Below are 27560 nucleotides of genomic sequence, written 5' to 3'. Positions count from 1 at the left end.
ATAAATAAAACAACAAGAAACACTAAATCTGTGACCAATCCTTCAGAAAGGTCCTGCTACAGGCGCCTCTCCGTCAGGATCAGATTCTGGATCAGATTCAGAGGGTTGAAGTAACGTGATCTCTGAGCAGCCATGTATATTCAGCCAACATGTAAACATTAGATGAACGTGCTGGAGAGCCGAGCCCACATCCACTTCCTGAGGGGGCGTGGTCAGAGAGAAAACAGAGTGTTCTGAGGAGGACTGAAGAAGAGGGTTTTTCAGGCAGACCAAAATCTGATTTCAAAGTGTTTTTTTGGGACCTCTTAGACCAATATATATTGATGAAAAAAGCGTGATATGTCACCTTTAAGGCTGCATACAACTTTGTGCTTTTACAGAAACACACTTTTCTTCTTCTCTGTAAGGTCACTCACCTCGTAGATATTCTACGTAAAGTTAAAACAGCAGTGTTTCAAAGATCCAAGGTTAGCAGGATTAGTAGTTTTTCTTAGTATTAGTAGGTAGCTCTTTATGCTGATGCTTCTCACAGAGACAGGTGTTCGCCATATCTGAAGCTGCCTTTAAACTCCAGCACAAAGAGAGCTCTGCTTTGTTTCTCATGAAGAGGTGGAGAGGTTGAAGTTTCAGGCCTGAAGCATTTATTAATTTAAAAACATGATTGTTTTCTGAAGACGCTGACTAAGGAGAGTTACCTTTGAGGAGGAGCAGGAGTGAAAAGGTTGAGAGAAACTGTTGAAGGAGTAGTTGAACATTCAGATTCTAAAAGCATGAGATTCAGAGGTCTGAGGCAGACGTGTCCACACTCTAGTACTTACAGCAAACTTCATGCATTGAAAAGTCTGATCATAAGTCTTTGTAATTCGCTTAAACTGACCCTCCACACACTCCACATGTGCAACACGTGGCTGTGACCTTCTGTGTCCTTGAACGTGGTGACGCCCTCCTCCCCGCTGCGTCTCTCCTCCTCTGATTTAAAGTATGAGATCCACGGGCGTGGCGAGGTCACCACACACTCCTTTTGTTTTCTGCCAGTGTCCTCAGCTATTGATTCTGACACCAGCGCCCGAGGCAAATGTCGCGCACGTTTACCCGGATTAATTAAAGAGTCCCCAGCGTCACGCCGCCTCGAGGTGTGTGAGCTCGCTCTCAACACCTGCTTTCAAAACTTGCAGCGCTTTCCTTCCAACAGGTGACCGTGAGAGAGCGTCTCACTGAGGTCTTAACTCCGGTTCACCTCTGCTGCTGATGCTTATTCAGGGAAGCAGCTCAGCTCCACTTCAACAATCAGATCAGGAAATCAATGCCATGTTGTTTTAGAAAAAGTGTCATTGACTCAGCCATTAGTGCCTCTATGGCTTCCTGCTCACGTTGAAGGAGGATTGGGTGGATCGAGCTGCTGGTTAGCGAGGTGACGGCCAATCAGAGGAGCACATGCTCTGCTTTTTAATGCTCTTTGTTTACTCTCTCGCTCTCTCTCTCTGATGCTCTGCCCTCTCTCAGTCGAGCCCAACAACGATGCCTGCAATTACTAAATAATTGTTTTCATTATTAACTCAGGTAATGTTGTTTGTCAGACTTTAAAATGGAGCGTGCCTTGTGTTCCCAGTTGCCCAGTGTTTAAAAGGCTCCCTGCGTGGTGCCTGCAGAGCGGAGCACCAACACTATATTTAGTCCTCCGTTTCAGACGGAGATAAGGCCGCGTGTGGAGGACTTTTTGGTGTGGGAATATTTAATTGTCAGCTTGCTTTTTATCTACAGTGCATGCAGTATATAACAGTGAACACATAACAGCACTTGGCCCCATAAAAGGCGAACATTTTAGCCTCTTGTCATCAGCACTGTCTCACAGTGTAACAGCAGATAAGGCATTACGTGTGGTCATTTGATCTAAACAGAGCTGATGTGCTGCAGCTGCAGAGAGTCGAGCTGTCACCTCCAGACACTCTCACTGTGGGTTTCTTCTTCTGTCTCACTGGAGAGTAAATGTGTGTCCGTGCATTTACTGAGCATATTCTAATCTAAGATGAAATAAAATCTTCTACAGCAGCTGCCGTAAAGATCTGAGCCCTGTGTGCTTTTAGAGAAAGTCCACAACCATTAATGTGTTGGCATGTCTTCAAGAGGAGCTCTCCTGAAGTGGAGGTACTATACATCATCATAACTGCCCCCCTTATCCAAGATATCCTCCAACTTAATGTCCTCCTTCAGTTTTTCATCTCTAATCTCTGCAGCCAAGAAGCTTCCCACACTGTTGCTTTCTCCATATTTGGGTTTTCTCATGCAGCAAAACTGGAACATCCATGCTTCAATGAGCAACACAACATCGCCTCCTTTCCTGTTAATCTAGACGCATTAGAATACTGAAACAAACACGACCCGGCCTGAGGGTAAAGGAGCTGTGAAGGATTCAAAGATTTGTCATGCAATTTAAAAGCACAATTAAAACAGGCCCGGTCAGGAAGGTCACTTGAGGCAACAGGTGAAAGCTTGATGTCACATTAAATGAAAACATAATTATTTTACGCTGTTAGCATGCTTGTCTTGTGGTAGCTAGGTGTCCTGTTGGTTAAACCCATAGACTGTGGTCATACAGAAACATGTATCTAGTCCATCACTCATTGGCGTCTAAAGAGGTGTTATGAAGACCAACGATGGCCGCCATGTTGAACACGTTGACTCAACCTAACTTTCATTTAGCCTAGAAACAGACAGAGGTGGAGGTAAGGCAGGCATCAAGCCTCCTGGCATACAGAAACCTCCTGTCCACCTGTCAGTCAACCTAACCACGCCCCAAATTATGCAAATTAATACAGACTCTTACTTTTAATATCTTCACCTGCAAAAATATGCCTCCTTTGTACTCTATGTACAAAACAGAAGTGAGCTATTCAGATCAACACAGGCTGTAAACATGTCAAACTCTGCTGTAAAGATCTGGGACCGTATGGACGATGAAAACAGGCCGTTTGTTCTAATAGTGAAAGAAAACGATTAGTGGTTTGCATGAGCCAGGTTAACGCCCCAACAGAGCATTACATTTAATGGCGGTAGACCCCAACATTACAGGTGCTAACGGCAGGATTACCACACCTGTTAGGCTGTTCCTACGCAGTCCCACCCTGTAGTGCACGCCAAATCATAACCATGTAAATAAAAGTACTTCTGTAGATTATTTCACATGAATGAATGAGAACATAATTCTTAGGTAACCTACCAGCAATACCGTGAAGTGAATCCTTCCCAAACAACTCCGTTAACAAGTCCTCATCCTTCAATGGAGGGGACAGGTGGTCCTCCACCTGGACCACGTTGGTGGCGGTGCTTGTTGCGCAAAGCCACTTTCATGTTGCTTATTTTATTTTTTAGGTTTTCTACTGTGTGCTAAGAAACACCACACGCATTTACCAGGTTCAAGATCTGAAGCCAAACTTTAGCTTTCTCCTTGTTTGTTATCTTTGACGATTGACTTGCTGAAAATAGCTGCTTGTTCTTTCTATATTCTTGTAATATATTCTGCTGAATAATTGTAGCAGTGTTTGATGGTTAAATCCATCATGGTAGTGAGTGATTGAGAACATGTTATCACCTTCCTTCCCCTTGTGTATTGTCTGAGTCTGCTGTTTCATGTAAAAGAGGAAGAAGATTCTTTAAAGACAAGTGAAATAATCCCTCTAGGGACAGATGCTGATATTTGTAGAATAAGTGGAAAGATAACTCTGAGTGTCTCATAACTCCTGACAGGTCATATATGTTGGATCCTGTAGCTTGTCTTGGTGACATTAATGTTGAAACTTGAACAAACCTTTAGACCTGTGTTTCTCAAACAGCTCTGTAACATCTCAGTCTGTTTCAGTTTGACTCTGTTCCTCCTGTGATTACTCTCCTGTTCAGCCTCTGACCATCATGTTCTCACCTGTCCTCTCTGCAGGTGATGTCATCGTCTACATCAACGATGTGTGCTGCCTGGGCACCACCCACGCCGACGTGGTGAAACTCTTCCAGTCCGTTCCAATCGGCCAAAGCGTCACCCTGGTCCTGTGTCGAGGATACCCGCTCCCCTACGACCCCGAGGAGGCTGGAAACACCAACAACAACACCACCACCACCATCATCTCCCCGCTGGGCATCATGGAGCAGCGGCCGATCATGGTGAACGGCAGGTCAGGCTACGACACCTACCTGGACTATCTCTCCCGCACGGCTCGCTACGTCAACGACCCCACCCAGGACCAGGTCAATGCCCAGCAGCAGCTGCTCACCCCTCACCCAGGAGACACCCACTTAGACGGCTCCCTTCCTCCCACCACCGGGACCACGCCCCCCGACAGTGTCTCCATGGCGTCGTCCGGGGCCACCCAAGGGGAACTACTGACTTTGACCATGGTGAAGGGCATGGAGGGTTTTGGATTCACCATCGCGGACAGCTCTACAGGCCAGCGAGTCAAACAGGTGCTGGAGCCTCTGGGCTGCCCGGGCCTGTGTGAGGGCGATCTGATCATAGAGATTAACAAGCAGCTGGTTCAAGGATTCACACACACGCAGGTGGTGGAGCTCCTCAAGGAGTGTGCGGTCGGGACTGAGGCCTGCCTGGTGATTCAGAGAGGTGGGACAGGTAAGATGTCTGCAGGTGTGCATGGGTGGAAGGACTGTTGGCTGAGTGTGAATGAACTCCAGTTGTATCTGAGAACTCCTCTGATACTGCTGACAGAGCTGGATCAGGTATCACGAATACTCCAGTCCACCTGTCAGAGAGAGTCGTTTATTATCCCAGAATAAGATCAACTTTATCACCGGAACTAATTCACTTTCCACTGCTTTAAATCAGTTCAGTGGACTTCTACTATTATACTGTTAAAGGGCAGCATAAGAACTGGTCTCAGGTCTGCTATAAAGGCTAAAAACAGAAGTGCAGAAAGGGATGAAACATCAGTTAAAGCTCCTGTGAGGTGTTTTTAACTGGCTAAGAAACAGACTGAAATTTATACTGACTTCTTTACTTGAGCCACAAAAGCAAACTAGATCATCAGCGTAACAAGAGACTATTTCTACGTTGTGTTTTCAGGGTCAGGAGCTTCTATCGTTGGGTATTCAGTTAAAGTGATTTAAGACGCTTCCAAAACAACCTTCTCTCTTTTTTCAAAGAACCTTAACATGGATTCATTTGGCTGTAAAATAAATAACACACAGGGTCCATTTCTAGTAATAAATGCATTACTTGCATGTGAATCAGCAAAGACAAGAAGTTCCTGCTTTGTCCACAGGGGGTGCCAAAATCAACACATGCTGAAAATCCTCACAGGAGCTTTAAATCTGTGTTCGCTGACACTTAAGTGGACACAGCAGGTCTCTGAGCTGTTGCTAGCTTAACCCTTAAAGACCTATACCATTTTGGGGGGCGCCACACTGTCCTGTATTTATTTTGTTTTTCCAACCTATTGAAGCACTCGGCATCAAGTGCCATACATCATTTTATTTAGGAGAACCTTATCTCTCACTGTGCTGCATTTAAAGTACCAGTTTTACATTTGTTTTGTCTGATAATGGATGAAAATACTTACGTTTTTTTTTAAAAACGCCTGGAAATGTTGGTAATTTTTTACTGTGAACTCAGACAGAACATCAGGAAGTTTTGTTTTGTTTTGTTAGAGAGTTGTACTTAAGTGTTTCAGACTTCCAAATGAATTTTTGTAACTATAAAACCATTACAAAGCAAGTTACAGCCATTTATTATAGTATTTTCTAAGGTGTTTATTAGTGGAAAAAGCAGGTGTATTCTTATATATCATTTACTGACCCTGTAGATGTGTTTAAAAAAGGTCTGAGTAAATAGAGTTGTTATTATATCATAAATCAGGACACAGAAGCAAAGGTGACTTTTCAGATAAATACATTCTGATCATGAACACATGCAAACTTGGGAACAAATAGTGGAAACTGTCTTCATAAAGGAATTGAAATATACTTAGTGCAAATACAGAAGTTGCAAATCATTTTCACTAACTATGAACATAATGAGAGAGAGATGCAAATTATTCTCTCTGGTTTTAGCTTAGTATTTTTGTATTTTATTTGTGGTTTTTTTAAGTTATATTTTTGGGGCTTTTGCATCTTTATTTAGATATGGGAGGACCGTGGATAGAGCAGGACACTGGGTGAGAGAGTGGGGGGAAAGGGGCCACAGGCTGGGATCAAACCCGGGCCAACCGCTATATGGGTGCAACTTAACCATCAGGCTAAGCCCACGCCCAGCTTAGAATTTTTTAACCACTTATTTTGCCAGAAGTGAGAGAAGTGAAACAAAGCAACCAGGTATATAACCTTCTACTTCTCTCTAACATGCCTGAGCTGAGAGAAGTGAAAGGAATCAGGATTCAGAGATTTCTTTATCTCAGTTATTGATTTCAGTCAAGCTAGCTTACATAAAGAGGCATTCTTTGAAACAGGAAGTACAAAAACTATACCAGGCAGTCTATACCACACACTCTGAGATACAGGGTTACTTCATTGTCTAGTGTTTGCTCAGTATCAGGTGGTTTTCAAGGTCAGGTATCTGAATCGTTAACAGACAGAAGAAAATGTTTATGGTCCGTGTGGTGTGTGTGAGAGAGTGTGTGTGTGTGCGTGTGTCTAAAGTTTCTCACTCCTGTCTGACGGATCCTCAGCTCCTCTCAGGTGCTCGTCTTCCTCACACCTCTCTCTTTACTGAGCATCTCTCTCTCTCCCTTCTCTGCTCACTGATCCGAGCCTCCTGGTGGACAACAGTATCTCTGAATGAAGCGATGCTTTTAGGAGGGCTGCACTTTTAGATGTTTCTTCTTTCTGTCATGTCAGTTTTCACATGTTTGGAAAATGTTGCTTTCTTTTTGGAGCGAGGTAAAAAGCCTGAAATCAAAGTGTGCAGAAAGAGGCTTTGCTTTTTACATCCAAAACACTGCTGGACTGCAAATGGCTCTAAAGTGCTCTCTACCCTGTGTTTTTCTGAATGTGTGGCCCTCTGACAATCATAATTATGCGCTGCTCGGTGTCGTGAGTCACACACTGGGGTTGTGATTTGCAGAACAACAGGTAGCCGGCTGCTTTCTGCTCTCTGAGTGTGTGTCTGAGTCGGCTCCTGGATTAGCCTGAAACCTTCAGAGACTTTAAATGGAAACGTCTTTGATGCTGGAAGAATTAGCAGGAATAATCCCTGTCATGTCTTATTTACATGTGTGTGTGTGTGTGTGTGTGTGTGTGTGTGTGTGTGTGTGTGTGTGTGTGTGTGTGTGTGTGTGTGTGTGTGTGTGTGTGTGTGTGTGTGTGTGTGTGTGTGGCATGAATGGCAGAAGTTTTGTGTGATGTTGTTGTGATGTGCCTCTTCGTACTGACGGTGATGCAGCATGTGCCAGAGATGACTCAGCCAAAGCGCCGCTGCTGAAGATTGAGACGTTAGAGTTTAATTAAATGAAGAAGAGCAATAAAAGCTCTTCATCAACCTGCAGATAGGATCTGTCTGTGAAGCCGTGTCCCTGGATGTTGTAAAGCCTTTCCTCTGTTTGAGCTCTTCACAGTCTCTGATTTATCTCGCCGTCCTCTGGACGATGACACATGAACTTCAGCTCCGGCTCTCTGAGCCAGCTGCGTTTTGGAAACCGGTCATGCAGTTGCTTTTGTGTGGAACCAATTTGTAGTTCTGTGTTTTGCCTCTTTGTGTTGTGTAATGTCACATACAAATCACAATGCCAGCCGCCTGGTGCCACAGACCCCGCTGAGACTGCCCCTCAAAGGTCAGCGGCGTCCTCTGAATAGATTCATCGCTGCTAGGCTGCTCGTGTCTCAAACGCCAACGAGCAGGATGAGGAGAGCGATCAGCTGCCAGAGATGAACACATTTTCTATCCCAAGAAGAAGAGATGAAAGCCCTTCATCACAAAAGTCATGTGACGTCTTTTAATCTAGGGATGGGACATCATTTTTGAATGCTTGAATACTGGTACAATTATTAAAAATCGAAGAGTTAATGCAAATACTATCTCAATTTAAATGTACAATTACTAATGGTTTTCACCGGTGCATGGTTGTTATACAGAATTCTCGCCGGACGGTGGCTATAGAGCAGGGGTGTCAAACTCATTTCAGTTCAGGGGCCACATTCAGCCCAATTTGATCTCAAGTGGGCCAGACCTGTAAAATCATAACATAATAACCTATAAATAATAAAAACTCTAAATGTTTCCCTTTGTTTGCAAAAAAAAGTACAAGTACATTCTGAAAATTTTTATATTTCATGAACTATCTTTTTACAAAAACAGTTATTGTATTTCTCGCCATGAGGAGTCTCATATAGGGCCATATATTATATTCTTTAAGCCCTGAAACCTGCTGTAAACACACCAAACACACAGGTTACCCATTCACCTGACACAGAGTGTAATGTTTACTGCAAAAAAACAGATAGATTATACTAGACCTTTATGGACCCCCCAGCCGGTCCAAAAAGTCTATGATTTTCCACCGGATTGTGCAAACTGCAAATATTCTTTTTCCTCACTTTCAGAAAAAAAAGTCCTGGAGTGCCATTCAGGTGCCCCCCCCTGTAGGACAAATTTGAAATACCAGTTACATTTATTGAAAAATTGCAGTCAATGTCTTCTCTGTAATTCCAAAAGTCATCCTGTGGGCCGGATTGGAACCTCTGGTGGGCCGGTTTTGGCCCGCGGGCCGTATGTTTGACACCCCTACGTAACAGAGGAAGGAGAATGCTAACTGCATTAAATAGCCAAACCTACGTAACAGAGGAAGGAGAATGCTAACTGCATTAAATAGCCAAAGAAGAAGAAAACATTTGTGACAGTCTTTAGAAATATGTGTGTAGCGGTGCAAGATTCAGAAACTGAGAAAATTGAAGAAACTGAGCATGGCTGTAAAATGTAAACACACACGCCACGCTACTAGCAGAACCTTGTCCTGGTGCTGGTCAATGTGACTGCCACACAAACAGACTGTTTGGATATGAAGAATTGCCAAATAGATGCCAGTGATTATGGAATAGTGTTTTGGCTTGAAATGCCCATCCCTGTTTTAAAAACACACAAACACAAAGTCTCAGATCTGCATGCTAAGCTAACGGTGAAGCCCTCCTTCCATGTGTCCACGTCCTCCACTCGTGGAGATCGTATTTTCTAAAACTTGTATTCTTATATATCATTTACTGACCCTGTAGATGTGTGTAAAAAAGGTCTGAGAGTAAGTAGAGATGTTATTATATCATAAATCAGGACACAGAAGCAAAAGTGACTTTTCAGATGAATACAGTCTGATCATGAACACATGCAAACATGGGAACACATAGTGGAAACTAGGGATGTACATTTTAAGTATTTTCCGTGATCGATTTTTGGAAATGTTAACGATCAATTATCGATTAATTGATAAAAAAAAACTTTATTATTCTTACGTCAAAAACAAGGCCAAATAGGTTGTTTTCTCCCTAAATTTTATTTTCTACAGCAACAAAATGCAAATAACTGACTGTATTGAATACGGGTACATGTTTGACACGCAGAATATCAACAATCAGGGTCATTAAAATATTCTCCGCAGACATAATCCTATAAAGTGAAGTCTCATAATACTAACAGAAAAGTACTTCAGACTCACAGTGTCCAGTTTTCTGTCTACTCGTTCTTATTGAGAAAAATAAACATGTGTATTCGGTCAGGTGTCAGCCAGGAGCGCAACCGGGTCATAATCAGTCCCGCTGGAGAAAAGCTCAGACGGCTCTGATGTTGCTGGTCTGTAAACGTAGCGTACCAGAATTTCCCACCTGTCTGTTGCCTTTGTATCCAAAGGTGGGAAATATCCTGTTTAAAGCTGTCAACCTTTGTGTCCGTGTTGTTGTTGGCAGCAGTTTTGTATTGATCCTCTTTTAAAAAGCGCACGTGGAGACCTGACGCACAGCCGCAGCCCCCAGCTGAGCGTCTCCGCTTTAACAGCTGATTCACATCGAAACATGCTTTAAACTTAAAACACCTCCCTGATAGATGAGTGTCATATGAGACCACATGATGTTTGTTCCACGTGATGGAAAATTGATAACAAAAATGTGTGTTTCGAGTAATTTCTTAACAATCAATTAATCGATAATCGATTAATTGTGGTCATCCCTAATGGAAACTGTCTTCATAAAGGAATTGAAATATACTTAGTGCAAATACAGAAATTGCAAATCATTTTCACTAACTATGAACATAATGCATGCAACAGATCTGCATGCTAAGCTAACCGTGAAGCCCTCCTTCCATGTGTCCGCTTCCTCCACTCGTGGAGGTTGATTTAAGACGCAGAATGTTGGCCTTTGGAGAAACCAGCATCCTTATTGACTTGTTGTATTTCATCTCCTTACTTCAGAACTGGATATGACTCTGTCACACTACCCAACAATACGCCGGGTGCAATGTCGCGTCTGTTCATGTTGACATGACGAGCTGTGGGTGCCACAGTCTGGACTCGTGGTCACATGATGCATATTGTGCACATATGTGGAGAAATGACTGAAAGCTGGGCTGAGTTTCATACCTCTTAGGACTGTTTTATGGAAGATTTAACCAGAAAATCAAAACTGCAGGAGAACAGCAAGTTAACATATTATTGAACGGTTAAATTATTCTCCCTGTAATGTTCTTTAGTTACAGCGGGACATCTGAATGACAAAACCTCAGCGTGTGAAAAGTCCGACCTGCCATGAGACGCTCTGCAGGAAGTTCATAGATGAATGCTGATTCTCAAATTGAGCCGTCTGAGAGTTTTTAAAAGGAAATATATCGTTTAAAGCACAGTGATGTGTTTCCATCATGGCGGCAGCAGGAAGACGCTCTAGGGTCTTAACTAGAAAGAGTGCAAATAGCATGGTTTTTAAAGCATGTAAGACCTTAAACACATCATAATAAATGCGTTAATGCTGACAGCTCTAATGAAAACACTTGCTCTGACCAGGCGAGTGCAGTCAATGTTTTTTTGGTTATTTTTTGGGCTTTTTGCCTTTATGATAGGACAGCTGAAGAGAGAGAGAGGAAATTTGGGGAGAAGAGAGTGGGGGAAGAAATGCAGTGCATGGTAGCAGTCGGGAGTCAAACCGGCAACCTCTGTGAGGACTATAGCCTCTGTATGTGGGGTGCTTAGACTGCTAGGCCAGCAGCACCCCAATGCTTTATTTTTAACATCAAACTAAATATACAATAACATAGCTTAAAAAAGTTAGATTTTTCCATCAGATAAAGTGTCCTTAAAAGAGAAAATCAGAGTCATCATGGATCAGAATCAGCCAGAGAAGTTGTGACTGTTGTGTCTCCAGTCACAGCTGATGTTCAAAAGAGAGACACCCAATGTCCCTTCCCTCCAATATAACCAAGATAACCCAAGGTCAGCTTCAGAGCTTCAGCCCCTCTCTCTTCTCTGCATGGTGAGGGACACAGGCTCCTGGACGTTGGGCGTTTTAGGTCACCATGTTGTGTTATGCTGCTGCCAGTTTGCTCATAGTTTCCCGGTCGTTGATTTCCACACCTTCTGCAGAGATAGTGAGGGTGCAAGAGGGTTCAATCCAGAAACACTGTCATGTTCTCTCACTGCTTGAAACACATCCATGATGCTGTAACCGAGCTACAACATTTATTAATCATCGGACCATATTCACAACATTTAGGACAGTCCAGTTGTTTGGCTTCAGTTTATTTTTCTGCATCAAGTTATCATGAAGTCAGAGTATTTGAACTAGAGAACTGTGGTAATGATTTTGCTTCTGCACCAGTCTCCAGCTCCCTTCAGACAAAGATGAAATCGTGTCAGACTCAGACTCCGGCTGTGAGATTTCACATAGCTGATTCTCTCTTCCCTCCCAGCTTCTAAAGAAACGCAGCTCCCAGCGTTTAGCCAAGCTATTACCAATTGTAATAAAACTGTCACCATGCTGCTGGAATGATGTTCCACCTCTTAACACACCAGGATTTGGCCCGCTGCTTTGGACCGCTGGACGCCGGCCACACAATCTAATTGAACTGGCTGTTTCTCTTGTTAAGGGCTCGAGCCACCGGTCAGTTCAGCAGGAAGAGAAAGAGAGAGAGGCACCGACTGATATCAAACACCAAACAACTGTCACGCTCCTGTCTCTGCCGCGCGCGCTCCAAATATTTGCCAGTTCAGAGAGGGAGCAAACAGCTCATCACTTTTACTGAAAACACAATCTGAGGCGGAGGATTGAGCGAGCACCGGGAGCTGACGGAGTTAGAAAGCATGAGAGTGTGCATATTTCTGCATGAATGAACGCTTTGGACTGACTCTCCTTTTTTATTCTGCAGACTGAGCTAGCACACACACACACACACACACACACACACTTTTTTAGGTATCTAATGGCTCGATCGCTACGCTGATGATACACTTCTGGTGTCCAACATCAGGGATCACAAAGAACTGAAAGGATCACAGATTGGGCTTCATCAATAATTACAGCTCTCTCACTCGCTCTTTCTCTCTCTCTTTCACACGCACACACGCACACAGTCACACACACAGTCACACACACACTAAGACAAACAAAGAAAAAGGATGGAGAGGCTGAAAAAGTCATTCAGAGGCGACAGAGAGAAACAGTGTGAGTGGAGTTGGGCTGCAGAGTGTGAATTAGTGCCAGCAGGTTACAGCTTCATGCAGCAGGGCCTCGTCCTGCCTCAAAGGTTGTCATCGCAACAGAAAGAGTCCACATAAGCAGGAATAGTAATTGTAATGTAGAGATAACACATGGCTCTGTTGGATCAATAAAGCGTTGGCGCTACCATTCCCAGACACGGGTATAATCATCTTTAACAAAAGAGGCAGTCAGAGGGAAAACGTACAGCTTCTGGTGTCTGCAGAGCCGAGCTGTTTCACCGCTAACGGAGCGCAGGCTGCTCACGGTGCTGAGAGGGGAGACTGTGGGCTGCAGAGAGGGTGAGGCGGGTTCACACACACTTTCTTTATTTGTTAGGAAAAAACAGAAAATCTATTCGTACTCAGACTAATGGGTTAGGGATGGACTGACTTGTGATTTGTTATGTAAGCGCTGGATTGAATTGAATGATGATGGCCTGCTAAGAGACCCACGTCACCTCTCTAACAGGCATTACTAATCAACCACTGATCTCTGTGTTAGCTGTTTCACAGAGAGGTGGAAATAAAAAGTAACATCACAATTATTATTTTTACTCACACAGACGCTCCCAGATATATTCTGAGGACACAGATTACATTTCCGGAGCATCACGTCGACTCATGAGACATTTTTATCATTGAAACAGTCCTATGGCTTTTTTTTTTTTTTTTTTTTTAACTTTATTGCCACAGTTTCAAAAAAACAGGCAATATATACAAATTTACACAAAAACAGTTACACCTTGAGATTGGGCTCCTTCCGACTCACAGAAAGATATTAGCTGAGCAGTCCCATACAGGGTGGAACATGCACACATCAGCCATACATTGCCACTCACAATCATCCTCATTTACATATACAGGTACGCACAGGTAGACCTACCATTCACATGACACATAACAATACATACATACAGACATACATTTAGACTTACATATACCTAAGATTCATAGAGATGAACATCCAAATTATAAAATATAAAAGTCCTAATTAAAATAATCAATAACTGTTCTCCATCTTCTTTGAAACACAGGCAGTGTCAGCTGTAGCTGGGCAGTCATATGTTCCATCATGTACACAAGCCCTGTGGCTTTTTAACTGCATAACTACCTACCATGGCTTTGACCTCCAAGTCATTTACAGTGCTGTGAAAAAGTATTTCCCTCCTTCCTGGTTTCTCACATTTTCACATATTTGTCACACTTGAATGTTCCAGATCATCAACCCATTTTAATATTAGACAAAGGTAACCAGAGTAAATACAAAATGCTGTTTTTAAATTATTATTTAATGTATTAAGGAAACGTTATTTAGGAAGAGAATAATAATAAATGAAATCATCATTTAAAAACTGCATTTAGTATTAACTCTTGTTTTCTTTGTCTAATATTAAAATTTATTTCATGGGAGCTGGTAGCCTAGAGATCTAAGCGCCCCACATACAGAGGCTACAGTCCTCGTCGCAGGGGTCGCCGGTTCAATTCCTGGCCGGTCGACCATTTCCTGCATGTCTTCCCCCGCTCTCTACTCCCCACATTTCCTGTCTCTCTTCAGCTGCCCTATCCAATATAGGCAAAAAGGCCAAAAAATATTAAAAAAAATAAATAAATAAAATATTTCATGATCTGTGTGGGTTTACACTGAATGAAGCCTTAGTTTTGACACTCTCAAAACTCTTGAATTTCCCTTCAAAAAGAACTCAACAGGACCACGCAATAAAAGTTTAAACTGTTCACTTAAATCAAAAATAAAACAAATACAGAAAGATGTTCATTTTCCATGTTTTTATCCACAAATCCTTAAAAAAACTAAAAGAGAGTGAGAGAGAAAGAGAGAGGTAAAAAAAAAAAACATGTGGCTCCACTCTCTCCTTGCCTAACTGCCACCTCATTAATCCAAAAACTAATCTTCTATGGAGATCAACAAACCTTAACAAGGGGGCGGGGTTACAGCATGCATGATTCAGCAACCCTTCCAACACATGACATTCTATGTCACAAATCCAAACACATTTTTTTTCTGTTAAGAGTTATAAGTTATATTTTTGGCCTTTTTGCCTTTATTTGATAGGACAGCTGAAGAGAGACAGTGAATGTGGGGAGCAGAGAGCGGGGGAAGACATGCAGGAAATGGTCGACCGGCCGGGAATCGAACTGGCGACCCCTGCGACGAGGACTGTAGCCTCTGTATGTGGGGCGCTTAGATCGCTAGGCTACCAGCTCCCCATGAAATAAATTTTAATATTAAGAGAAAATATTTACAGCATAATGAACTTTGACCTTTTACCATCTTTTTATAAATGTATACTTTTATCTTAATCCTTTTAAATGAACCATCTATATAAATGGTTATCTTGCACACGTACTTAAATTATTACATTATCATAAATTGCATTTAGGCTCCTACAATCTGGAACATTTAAGTGTGACAAATGTGCAAAAATGTAAGAAACTAGGAAGGGGTCAAAAACTCTTTCACAGCACTGTACATAGATTATATATTTATTTCTAATCTTACTTACGCAGCTCTGATTGGTCCAAAATACTCAGGGGTAACACAAGACCAAGTAGTGACCGACAGTCAACAGGGTGAACAAGGGTTATATCATGTCCTCTTCAGTTAACTCCAGTTTGGGTTGAATCAAGCGGCATCCTCTGGTGTTGAAAAAGGAAGATAATGCTGGAGTGTCCACTAGAGTGTGTCTCCAGCAGTGAGCCAGTCCCAAGCAGCATCCCCTGGTAGCGAGAATTTAAGCCAATGTGGAAGTGTTAAAAACTACACACTGCACCTTTAAATACGACACTATGGTTAGTCCCCATAGAGCCCCATGTTAAAACTTAATAGCAGAGATAAATATGTGAACAGCCTGGTACAAAAAAGGTCAGGTAGCTGCCATAAGCCACTGTGTCCTTTTCCAAGTGTCTTTAAAAAGCTAATAGATTCATATTTCACAGCTTTGAAATGTAAAGCTTGAATTAAAGTGCTTCACTGGCCTGAACATGAAGATGATGTTCTATGCTCTCAGTGCTTCTTTATATAAACAGTTTGTTACTGATGCTCCCTGATGAAGGTGCCGAGGCTCTCAATGATCTTCTCTTCAAAGCCGCCATTAGAGCCGGTCTGACCACGATTAGCCGCTCAGAGATTGAGCCATTTATGATCAAACCATCCAGCAAATTAAGCCCATCGCCGTGAAAGCCCACGCTCCAAATACAGTTATGATATTTAGCCATCCTTTAAATTTAAGTTTGACTCTGGAGCCGTTTTGCCCTAACAAATGGGCACTCTGTCTCCCATCTCCAGTAATTATCGTGTCTTTGTGTGTGTGCCAGCGTATGCATGTGTGTTGCGTGCATGGCAGACAGCCTCATTAGCGGCTTCCTCGGCCATTAGCAGGCGTCCGTGTTCTCGCTGCAGCACCAGCAGCGACTCAGGGCTGTAATTAGCCGTGGAGCTCGCTCACATGTACGCTCGCTCGCTCGGCCATTTAGCTTCTATTAAACTTGCCGCATTCCCTCCGACCCGCCCACGCACTCGCTCAGACGCCGCGCCGCATGGTTTTGATTCACACAGGTTGTACACACACCTACACGACAGCCAGGCAGCTCCATCATCTCACTCAAAGATCCCAAGGCTGTGTTCTGATTCAGCCCCCACACACTTCTCTAAACTCAAGTTGTAGTAAATCACGGGTAATTTGTGTATTGTGAATCAGCTGTCTGCTTTGACCTTTCACCTTAGACTGTTCGTGTGCTCACAGATGACCAGGAGCTGTTTTAAGAAGAAGCAGGAGGGAGGTGGAGAACGAAAAGGAAGAAGAAGGAGGGTTTGATTCAGTGAGCCTCCTCCAGCCTCCCGGGGAATCAGTGTAACTAGACAGTGATTCATGGCCTATGTGTGTGTGTGTATGTGTGTGTGAGAGAGATAGAATAGTTGGAAACAAAAGAGAGGAAAGAGAGAGAGTGTAGGGGGAGTGATGAGTTGGGCTCTCTGCCAGTAGATCGCAGACTGTCGGCCATGTTCACACTCACAGCTCTGTCCCCGCCAGCTCCAGACCCGCCAGGGATCAATATCCCGTCAGCTCGGTCCCAGGAAGGCAGCCAAAACTTACCCATGTAGGACAGCAGGATTTCTGGGATTAGATTACAGCTGGAGAAGAAAGGGTTAACCAAAGCTGACAGTGTTTATTCAAACAGATCAATAGTACATGTCTTTATTTCTGTACGCTATTTTATCAACATATTTCTGTTGACACAAATAACAAAAAACTCCTTAACCCGACCTTTAAAATACTTCACACTTTACCTTTACATAATACACACTGTACCTTTAAATACTATACACTGTACCTTTAAATACTACACACTGTACCTTTAAATACTAAACACTGTACCTTTAAATACTTAACACTGTACCTTTAAATACTATACACTGTACCTTTAAATACTACACACTGTATGTTTAAGTTCTACACACTGTACCTTTAAATACTTAACACTGTACCTTTAAATACTATACACTGTAACTTTAAATACTAAACACTGTATGTTTAAGTTCTACATACTGTACCTTTGAATAAAACAAAGTGCAACTTTAAATACTACAAACTCTACCTTTAAATACTACACACTGTACCTTTAAATACTATACACTGCACGTTTAAATACTACACACTGCGCCGATAAATACAACACACTGCATCTTTAAATACTACATAATGTACCTTTAAATACTACACACTGTAACTTTAAATACTACACAATGTACCTTTAAATACTACAAACTGTACCTTTAAATACTACACACTGTAACTTTAAATACTACACACTGTAATTTTAACAATACACACTGTACCTTTAAATACTACACACTGTTTCTTTAAATACTACACACTATACATTTAAATACGACACACTATACCTTTAAATACTACACACTGCACCTTTAAATACTACACACCATGCCTTTAAATACTACACACTGCACATTTAAATACTACACACTGTGTCTCACCAGATGAGATTAGTTAAACTTTTGGAAGACCCCGCACTCATCAATGTCACTTATGATCACGGCCAATCAGAATCAAGAAGGGGCGGGACTTCAGATATCAGCTTTGTGAAAGGGTCGGTGAAAACTAGCAACACTCGTTTTCTTTGAGGTCTAAAATGCAGTTTTATGGAAGTAAACTTGAAGCACACAGAATATTTTAGAACAGACTAAACGTTCATAAAGGGAAGCAGAAGAGCTTCAGGACAACATTCAGTCACCTAGCAACAGTAAGCGCTTGTGAAATGTGCTCTGAAATCGAGGTTGTGGGCGCCGTTAGAGCAAAAAGCAGCATCAGTGGACACAGGCCCTTAATTTGCTTTACATTGATTTATTATTAGGGCTTCGTTATCGATCTCCTCTCCATGTGGGAAGGTTACAACTCCAACTCTGCTGCCTTTTAAACGGATGAGGCGCTCTTCTTTTGGGCTTCACTGTGAGCGAGTGATAACCTCGGGCACTGCATACATGATATTAATGAGCCTCTCTGAGCTAAAACACCACGCATATTCAACCATGTAGCTCTTCAAATAATGACTGGAGCATGCACATCGGAGGAGAGGACATGAAACGATGAATGCTGGCGTTTCAACAGAAGTGGATAGAATCAGTTTTCTGCTGCGGCTGCTGTGTGAAGCTGCCAACCTCCCTCACGAGAAGGGGATCCATATTCATAAAGGGCTGAAAGAATCAGCACGCCGCCATCCACTCCAGTGTCATCACCATCTCATTTGAATAATTGAAGCACTGGCATTAGCCTCTCATTGTAGAATTAAAGAGACGTGTGTTTTTGAATGGGCAACAAACGTACCTTATGTGTGCTCTTTATTTAACGTGTCGCCCACGGAGAGTGTTTCTGATTTAATCACAGTTTGCCAAGTCAGTAAATCTGCGCAGGCTGACTCTGGAGCTGAGGACAAACCCCATTGCAGATATTTTATTCATGATCTGAGGTGAAAATGAAACTTTAAAAAAACAACTTTGATAACTTTAAGGTAGCAGATGAAAGAGTCTGATCAAGACGGCTTCTTCATAGCCATGGGGAGCTCGGACTCGGCACCCGGCCTCCGAGCAGAAAGAAGTCCCCGGTCAGAGCTCTTTAATTGGAGTGTGGGGACAGATGAGACTTTCACCAGAGTAACTCATCTGGACCTGCAGCGGTGCTGAATGAGGCTGAGGAGAGGAGGTCAAACATGACTGTGTTAGTGGTAATGAAGGATTAAAAGACTACTTCAGCCTCTTTATTTGAAACTTGAAAAAGTACCCACCATTGTTCAATCCACAGAAAGAGTCACATCTCCCCTCTACCTGTTGACACTGTGGTGAAAACGTTAGTGTCTGTCTCAGGCTGATCTTTGGAGCCTGAGAGGTGAGAATTAAAGGTGAGAAAAGACCTCTGCTCACTTTTTCAGGACTCCAGCAGCCTGTTGCACCAGCTGTGCGTAAGTTGTGTCCTAAGTTAGGGTGTAAAGTCCACACTGAACCACATGTTGAAACTAGTTAGTTTGTAACTTAAGTTGTCATTGTTTGGTTGCACTACAGAGACATAAGGTTCATCTTAACTAGTAGACTGAAACGTCCAAACTAAACAAGACATTGTTGCAGAAATGATGTTTACACTTCCAGCAGCCAATCAGAGGAAAGCACCAATTTTGATGCATTATCTTTAAGTGCCTAATCTTCTTGGAACTGACTAACAGCTGAAACAAACTAAAGTAAGGTGATAACTAAAGCCTAAAGCCTTAATCTACAGTGTAACAGTGACATCGAGTGATAAAATGATCAACTACAACATATGTTAATACTCAGGAGAGCAAATCTTGGTCATCATATACTCTATGGGGACTTTACAACTACTAGGAGCTAAGTGTAAGAATTATGTTGAAACTTAGGCTGACGTTGGGACTATCTCAGCTGCAGTGGCGGTTCTGGGGAGAGGCCAACAGGGGCCAGTGCCCCTGTAAAACTGAACCTGGACCCCCCTGTGCCCCCCCCCTCCACACCAAAATAATATTGTACAATAAAAAAAGCTACGGTATCGCGCCAATGTTACAGGCGGAACACATGCGTGTGGCACTTGGTTCCAGTCCCTTAGAGCGCTAAGGGACTCATGTTGAGTGTAAACAGCCAAACAGCTGCTGTCAGTCTGCATTTTGATCTAGCACACAGTAGTATATATGTCTAGTATATAGGGATGCACTGATGTTTTGCCAGTTTGTTCTCAGCCGGTCCTCGCCTTTCTCAGTCTCTTTTGTCAGGGTTGAATGTGTCCCTCTGACAACACCCTTGGCCCCAGCCTGGCCCCCCCAGTAAAATTGGTCTAAAACCGCCACTGCTCAGCTGGTGCAACGCCCAAAACGTTAGTAGAGCGTAAACTCCATCCTAAATGAGAAATTGCGTTCAAACTAGGCTACATTTGAACTTACACCCAGTTGGTGCAACAGGCTGCTAATCACTATACATGATCTCATATATAAGCATATATCATCATGTCTGCATGTTTTTATTATCTCTTCTGGTTGTCTTACCTTGCACAGAGTATTTACAGTCATGCTGTAGGACTTGGCGAAAGAGGAGAAGAAGAAGAGGACACCAGTTAGCTTAAATCTGGCACCTGTGGTCTCCTGTAGTTTTCTGAATCCCGTCTGACAGCTCAGATTCAGTCAAAGAGCTTTCAGCACCTCGGACAGCTCTCTCTCTCTCTCTCTCTCTCTCTCTCTCTCTGTCTCTCTCTCTCTCTGTCTCTCTCTCTCTCTCTCTCTCTCTCTCTCTCTCTCTCTCTCTCTCTCTCTCTCTCTCTCTCTCTCTCTCTCTGTCTCTCTCCCTGTCTCTCTCTCACCTCTTTCTCAGCTTGTAGCCATGGGGGGCTCAGACACCCACATCCTAAATGTCTGCTCCGCCTGAGTTAACAGTAACTGCACCCTGAGGATCACCTCGGTCAGTGACGCCTGGTGTTACCCCCCTCCTTCTCTCTCTCTCTCTCTCTCTCTCTCTCTCTCTCTCTCTCTCTCTCTTTCTCTCTCTCTCTGTCCGTCTCTCTGTCGGTCCAGCTCGGCTCAGGTCCCGCCTCATCTCCCAGGACATATCTGTCACATAGGTGTGTCTTTTTTCTGGACTGGGAGTCTTCTGCTGATTGAACTCTGTTAAACAAACATCAGACATCCTCTCTATCTTTTGGGTGTTGACTCTTTTGAAAATATTCGCTCTTGTTTGGGTTTCAGCTGAGTAGCTCTGACTGTGTTTGTCTCTGTGTTTGCACATTTTGGCAGAAGAGGAGCTGACAGTCTGAGGAAAAAACACTTTCTGCTCTCGTGTAGCTTTGTTCATTTCCACGTTGTCACTGCTCCACGGCCGGCTGGGTGAGATGGATGGGGGGTTTTTTACAGTGTGCTTGGAGTCTGGCCAGGCCAAGACTGGGGAGGCTGCTGCATAATTTGATTTGTCAACCTCCTAACCTGATCGCTGCATTTGCATATGTTTAAAGCTGCTCAGAGGGGGGACTGTGGCAGCTTTTCAAAGGCAGGACTGAATCACAAAGATGGAGTATGCACATATTTCCCTGTGAATCTCCTTACAGACACAGAGCTGAACATATGTTCTATTACCCTGTTTGTCAGCTGCTCCTTTTTCACCGTCAACCGACTCTTCTTTCATCATAGATCGCCTCTGAGCGTCGAGCTATAACTGTATCGTAAACAGCAAAGATGTGTGTACTGTTCTAAAGGTCAGAGTGAGATGAATGGTTAAGAAGCCTTTACCTGTCTGCATTACAAACTGAGTCTACAGTGAGCTGCAGTCACTCCGCAGCTCTCCAGAGAGAAGCGGTCTTAATCTTAAACCCCTCTGTCTGCTCGTTGTCGCTGCTGCGGCCTGAAAGGATCGATTGTAGATCCACAAAAGCTCCTTTTGGCATCAGAGACATCATAAACCAGCGCTAACAGGACTTTCTGTTGCGTCCTGGATTATGATTCTCGTTTCACAGCAGCCGTCTTTAATACAGTGAAGTCAGAGGGAGTGCATGCTGAACAAGGTCTCGTTTAAAAGATAAAGTTTGCGTCTTGCTTCTGAAGAATGTTTAGCTATCATTGTCGTAATATCTCACTTCAAACAGGAGCTTTATTCCCATTAGAAAGAGAAAACTGATCACTGCTCATCTGTTGTTAAAGTTTCCAGTACTAAGACGCCTCATGGTGAGTTTGATCTCAGCTGAGCCGTGTGGATGATTATGAGCCCGTCTTTATCTCTCTCCTCATTCCTCGTGTTTATTTATTTATCTTCTTCTCTCTGCTGTTATCCTTTTAGTGTCGCTCGTTCTTCTCATCGTCCTCCAAACTGTCTCCATGCCACGCTTTTTATTTTGGTTGATCTGTAATTCTTTTATTTATTTCTCTCTGCGCAGTATTATCCTCTGAAATCTCCTGCAGTTGGCTCTCTCAGCTTGGAGTTAAAGTTCACATCACATAATCTGTTTGTACCTTTTTTTTTGTTCCATCTAAAGCATTTTTATTCTCTTCAACATTTGCAGGTCACTATTCACCCTGGAAGACCCCTAAGCAGGTAACACAAACCCAGCCTTCCAGCCTCCAGCCTCCAGCCTGGGCCTGTCCCCGTTCCTCTCTCTCTGACTGTAGACTGCTGATCAGACTGCCTTTAACTTGTTAATCCCTCGCCGTACTAACTCTGCTGATGATTCACGATCTGTCCGTGGCTTTTACACCACCTTGATATTCAGCCCGTCTTTATTGTCACAGGATGACAAAAAAGGTCAAGTGGCATTGCTCATAACATCCCCAGACTTCTTGATCCTGTGAGTCGGAGCTAATTCAAAGCCTGACTCAGAGCCATCAGGGTTAAACACACTGAGGGCATTTCAATTATGCTACAGCTTCAGACTCTCTCCCTCTCTCCCTGCTCTGGCATGGCTGCGATCCGTTTTCAAGCCTCTTTTATCTTAGTTGGAAATATGTCCGATCTTTTTTTTATGTTATTTAAAAGTTGTGTTTCGCTTCCATCCTCCTCTCCGTCCCCTCTCTGCTCATTTATCTCTATTTCCTTTTGGCACATTAAGATAAACCCTCTTCTCTGCTTCCTCTTCCATAATAAATATTCTGCAATAATATCATCTGTTCTCCCCGGGGCCACTAAAAACCATCCGCCAAATATCCTCTCAGATCACATTCACTCTGTCTGTCCGTGTATTCGTCACACTCACATGCCTGCACATGAGCGCCTCTGCCCGTCTCTTTGTTTCTCTGTGTGCGTGTCTGTGTGTAATCCATTTCATGCCTGGACGTCCCTCCAAAACGCTGCTCTCTGACCGGCCCTTGACCTCCGCTCGCTTCGTCCCCCTTCTGAGGACACAGGGAGCCTCCACGGCGTCCCTTTAAAGGCTCTCGAGGTCCCGTCATTGTTGGCCACTTGGGCTGCCTCTCGATGTAATCAATCTCCTCCATCATGCGCAGAATAATTGTCATTCTGAGCTTGGAGGGGGGAAATCTTTGAACGTCAAAGTGGCAGACGGCATGCGGAGCCTCTCTCTCTTGTCTTGTCTGATTAAATCTCTCTCTCTGTCGACCCCCCGGTGTGCAGATCTTCCCCGTCGGAGTTCAACCCCGGTTATATTTCATATAATTTATCACAGGAAGTCTTTGGAAGTGAAGAATGAAATATGGAGGGATCTGACTAATAAGCAAAGAGAAGGCCTGAGTGTAAAACTTAAGTACAGTCGAGTAAAGCTCCACAAAGTCCAGCTTGAAAATGAGCTCACTGAGATTTGTGTTAAATCCAGAGAGTATCAGCTCCTTAATATGGGAGTGAATGCAGGTGTATCTGCTCAATAAAGCTGTCAGTAAAAGACCTGCCTGCAGTGTCTCCTCTTCATCTGACCGGGCAGATTATACCCCAAGTGTCCTCGCTTCAGCAGTCAGAGAGAGACAGAGAGAGAAAGAGAGATCAGGATGCAGCAGTCTAATCCCAGCCTTAACAAGGTCCCCAGTCTGAGCAGCGCCAGCCGACGTGCTGCACATCAATAGACAGACGCCGATGAATCCGCAAAGAGCAGAAACACTTTTCATTGGAGCCCGTAGCTCTTTATGAAGCTGATATTTATTCTCTGTACATCTTGAACCGGCTGCCCTGTAAATTCTCAGTATTAGAGCTCGCCACATGCGGCTGCTCTCGCCGTCTCGGTTTTCAAAAAGGCCTGTCGTTCCCTCCGGAGCCGTCGCTCACACTTCTGACACATCGCAGTGTCAGACTAGAGATCTTCTGGGTGTCGAGGCAGGCCGGTTTTATCTGACACATCAAGGCTGACACTCACACTGACTGCTGTCATCAAAACTGCCGGTGTCACTACAAACATCGGACGCTGAATCTCCAAACGTTGTTTTCTTTTATTGAAAGTTCAGACGGTCAGGCGTTAAAGATGGCGGACTCTCCACCGGATAAACTGAAAGAAGAACAGGGTCTAGGTTTCATGTCGTCCTCCTTATCTCTGTTTATCTCGTCCCTCTACATGTTTGTTTCCACACACACGTCTTTAATACAGTCTCTGATCTGAACCAATCAGAGGCCGGCATTATTTTTGAATGTTAACTACTAACTCCACTAACTCCGCCTCCCGCCTTCTTCTGCAGTGAATTGGTCGTTTGCTAAGCCCCTCCTCCAAAACCAGAACAGAATACAAACCTGTCAAGCTTTAGTGTCCCGACATGACAACACACTGAAGACTGAGGAAGTTAGAGACTTAAGTATTTAGCTCTAAAATACAAGCTTTAGGCTGTTTACTCATTAGCATGAAACTAGCTAGCTTAGCTTCTACAGAGAGACTTTTATTTTGAAAGGCCTAAGGTTATTACTATATTACAACTAGGGTTGCAAAGGGGTGGAAAACTTCCAGTAAATTTCCATGGGAAGTTAAGCTGGGGAATTTTGGAAATATTCCAAATTGGAAATTATGGGTATTTACTGGGAATTTAATGTAAAGGTATCAAATCCAAGCATAAATATTTGTTTTGTTATAAGCTGACATCCATCCAAAATAATACAATTAAAACTAATTTAATTTTAAGTAGAACTTTATCAAGAGTTAAATATTTTATTTTGCAATCACTTCTTTCATTTGAAGAACAAAAACATGAATGTTGAGTTAAATATTACTCATCCCCCCGACCCAACCCCTTCAAAAACAACAAAAATGCAATCCCAACAAAGTCCCATTCAAAATGTTAAATGAAAAGTGCATGTAGGGGGAACTGGAAACAAAAAAAAACCCTCCAATTTATCTAGCTTTAATGAATGATGTTATGAAGCATTTGAAGTTAGAGAAAATAAAGTTCACCCTGAGAGGAAAGATAAATATTTTTTACTCAGCCGTTTATAGACCACTATAACAAAAACAACCCCATGAAAAAACAATGACTTAGCAAAATCTAGGGCACTTGACATCCTCCAAGTTGTATTGTTGTAGTATTATTTAACTCATTTAAATCTAATGTTTATGTTATTGTTTTGGTGTTTTATTTTACTTGTGTTCTGTATACCCTTTGGTTTTCATTTATACATTATTTAGTTTTTTTGTATGTTACTTTGAGGCATGGATAATAATGTCTAAGACTTTAGCAATATGTATGTGGAAAATGAAAAAAACCCAGTAAAGAGATAAAAAAAAAAGTGCATATAGGGGTTGTGGTCTCAATAGCCCTGCAGTAAGCAGTGTGCTACGTGCATGTGAAGGAACAGCATATAAAAACAGCATGAAATCTGGTTGTTTTAGTCAGGATTATGCCAAAATATATTTTCCCCAAATGTATTTAATAATAAATAATAATAATAATACATTTTATTTATGTAGCGCTTTTCAAAAAAACTCAAAGACACTTCACAAATAACACACATTAAAAGACACAATAAAAAAAACAAAATAGAAACAGTGGATATAAAAACATTAAGAGTTAAAGCAGTTCTGAAGAGGTGAGTTTTGAGCTTGGATTTGAATGTTTGTAGGTCAGTGGAGTTGCATATGTGTTTGGGGAGGGAGTTCCAGAGGGCGGGGGCAGCAATGTAGTAAGCCCTGTTGCCCCAGGTTCAGTGCTTTTGGTCTATTACCCATTTAAGTTCCTTTTTAAGAGCCAACCTTCAATTTAGTAAATTCCTGGTTTATTCCCATGAAAAATTTTAAACTTTGAAAATTCCTGGAATATTGCAACCCTAATTACAACGCAATGTGAGGTCACAGGCTGATATTTGTCAAGGATATAAGAGTGAAGGCATATAGGGAGAAACTAGCATAAGCTAGCATAGCATTCTCCACACTCTAATGTGCTTGAATCTCTTTCTCATGTTTAAATGAAGGGTACTGTTTGAAAAGACTACACACTATCTGAGATACTGTGCTCCATTTTGAAATAATTAAATGAACAGTGTCTTTTTACAGTGTTAGAAATTATGCTATTGTAGCTAACTATGGGCTAGCTAGCTAACATGTTGCTAGGATTAAAGCTCCTCTCTCCGCCACCTGGTCAGGCATGAGACTTGAAAAATATCCCCTGAGATGTTAAATAATTTTCTGATAATAGAGTTTAACCAGCTAGCTAACTAAATGATTGTCTCTTGAGCTAGTTTTAGACAAACTGTTGAAGACCTGCTGCTCGAACCCGTCCTCAGGTGTCCGGTGTTAAACCTCATGTGTTGTGTAAGAAGGGACAGCTTGACAGGGTTAGAAGTTTGCGGGCTTAGCAAACGATCATCATTGCTGGAAGAAAGCTCTGCTTCAGTGTCCGTGTGGTTTGATGGTTATTGATCTAAAGCCGAGTGTCATGAGTGGGAGGGGAGACACTGACCCCCTCGTGCTGCTGTGCTCCACAGGTTCTGGATCAGTGGGAGTCCCAGCAGGGCCAGAGCAGCCCCGCTCAGACCAGCCTGTCAGCCCCTGTTATCCCCCACAGCGCCCCCTTCCCAACACACCATCTCCACAGGGCCTCAGTCCCTGACTCTGCCGCAGAGGCCCTGGCCCTGGCTAAACCAGACCCCTATGACCTCTATGAGAAGTCCAGGGCGGTCTATGAGAGTAGGCGTAAGTACCAGACGACCTGCAGGAGCGGGGACCGAAACTCCTCTCACAGATCCTTCATGTTTACCTGCTGAGCTCTTTCAAACCCTGAGATGTGCTGCTGAATACAGCTTCCTACTCCTCCAGCTCCTTAGCGATATATAGATATGTATACACACATATTGATATGTATTTATATCTAATCACATCTGATCTTCGCTCACATTAAATGCCCACACCAGCCGACGAACACACAAACACAACCTGCGACAGCTCGGCTGTTACTGACTTTACACATCCCACATCATAAACTGAGATAAACACACAGCAGCTGATTCTGGAGCGTGATGCTCTGCAGGCTGCAGCGTTACTATCATCTGGCCTGTAAATATGGAGGAACTCATTTGGTCTAGTTATGATATCATCAGGAAGCATCATAACTGTAATGGCCCTGCAGTACATTCAGGAGTTTATGTGCTTCTCTATGGGTGTGTGGGTGTGTGTGTGTGTGTGTGTGTGTGTGTGTGTGTGTGTGGGGGGGGGGGGGGGGGGGGGGGGGGGGTTTGCAGTATATATAAGTACTGACTCAGATCCTTTGATTTTTACATCAGTCAGTTTTTAACTACCTGACCCTCCTCCAGAGTGAACAGGATCATCATGATAGAAGTTTAAATCTTCAGTGTGTGTGTGTGTGTGTGTGTGTGTGTGTGTGTGTGTGTGTGTGTGTGTGTGTGTGTGTGTGTGTGTGTGTGTGTGTGTGTGTGTGTGTGTGTGTATGTGAGCAGGAGTGGGACTTTGT

General features: G+C 43.1%; 1 protein-coding gene across 2 annotated transcripts in view; it reads left to right on the top strand.

Moving 5' to 3' along the window:
- Window positions 1-27560, top strand: part of magi2a (membrane associated guanylate kinase, WW and PDZ domain containing 2a) — a 330301-nt gene that overhangs the window by 273103 nt on the left and 29638 nt on the right. For both annotated transcript variants that reach the window (XM_034674120.1, XM_034674119.1), the window contains exons 10-12: window positions 3932-4615; window positions 22238-22269; window positions 26578-26785. In XM_034674120.1, coding sequence (XP_034530011.1) covers window positions 3932-4615; window positions 22238-22269; window positions 26578-26785 — 924 coding nt within the window. The remainder of the gene's footprint in view (window positions 1-3931; window positions 4616-22237; window positions 22270-26577; window positions 26786-27560) is intronic.

Source organism: Notolabrus celidotus, chromosome 21 (assembly GCF_009762535.1).
Source record: "Notolabrus celidotus isolate fNotCel1 chromosome 21, fNotCel1.pri, whole genome shotgun sequence".
Classification (NCBI taxonomy): Eukaryota; Metazoa; Chordata; class Actinopteri; order Labriformes; family Labridae; genus Notolabrus; species Notolabrus celidotus.
The sequence above is the reverse complement of the archived record's forward strand: the minus strand, read 5'-3'. Positions and strand labels throughout refer to the sequence as shown.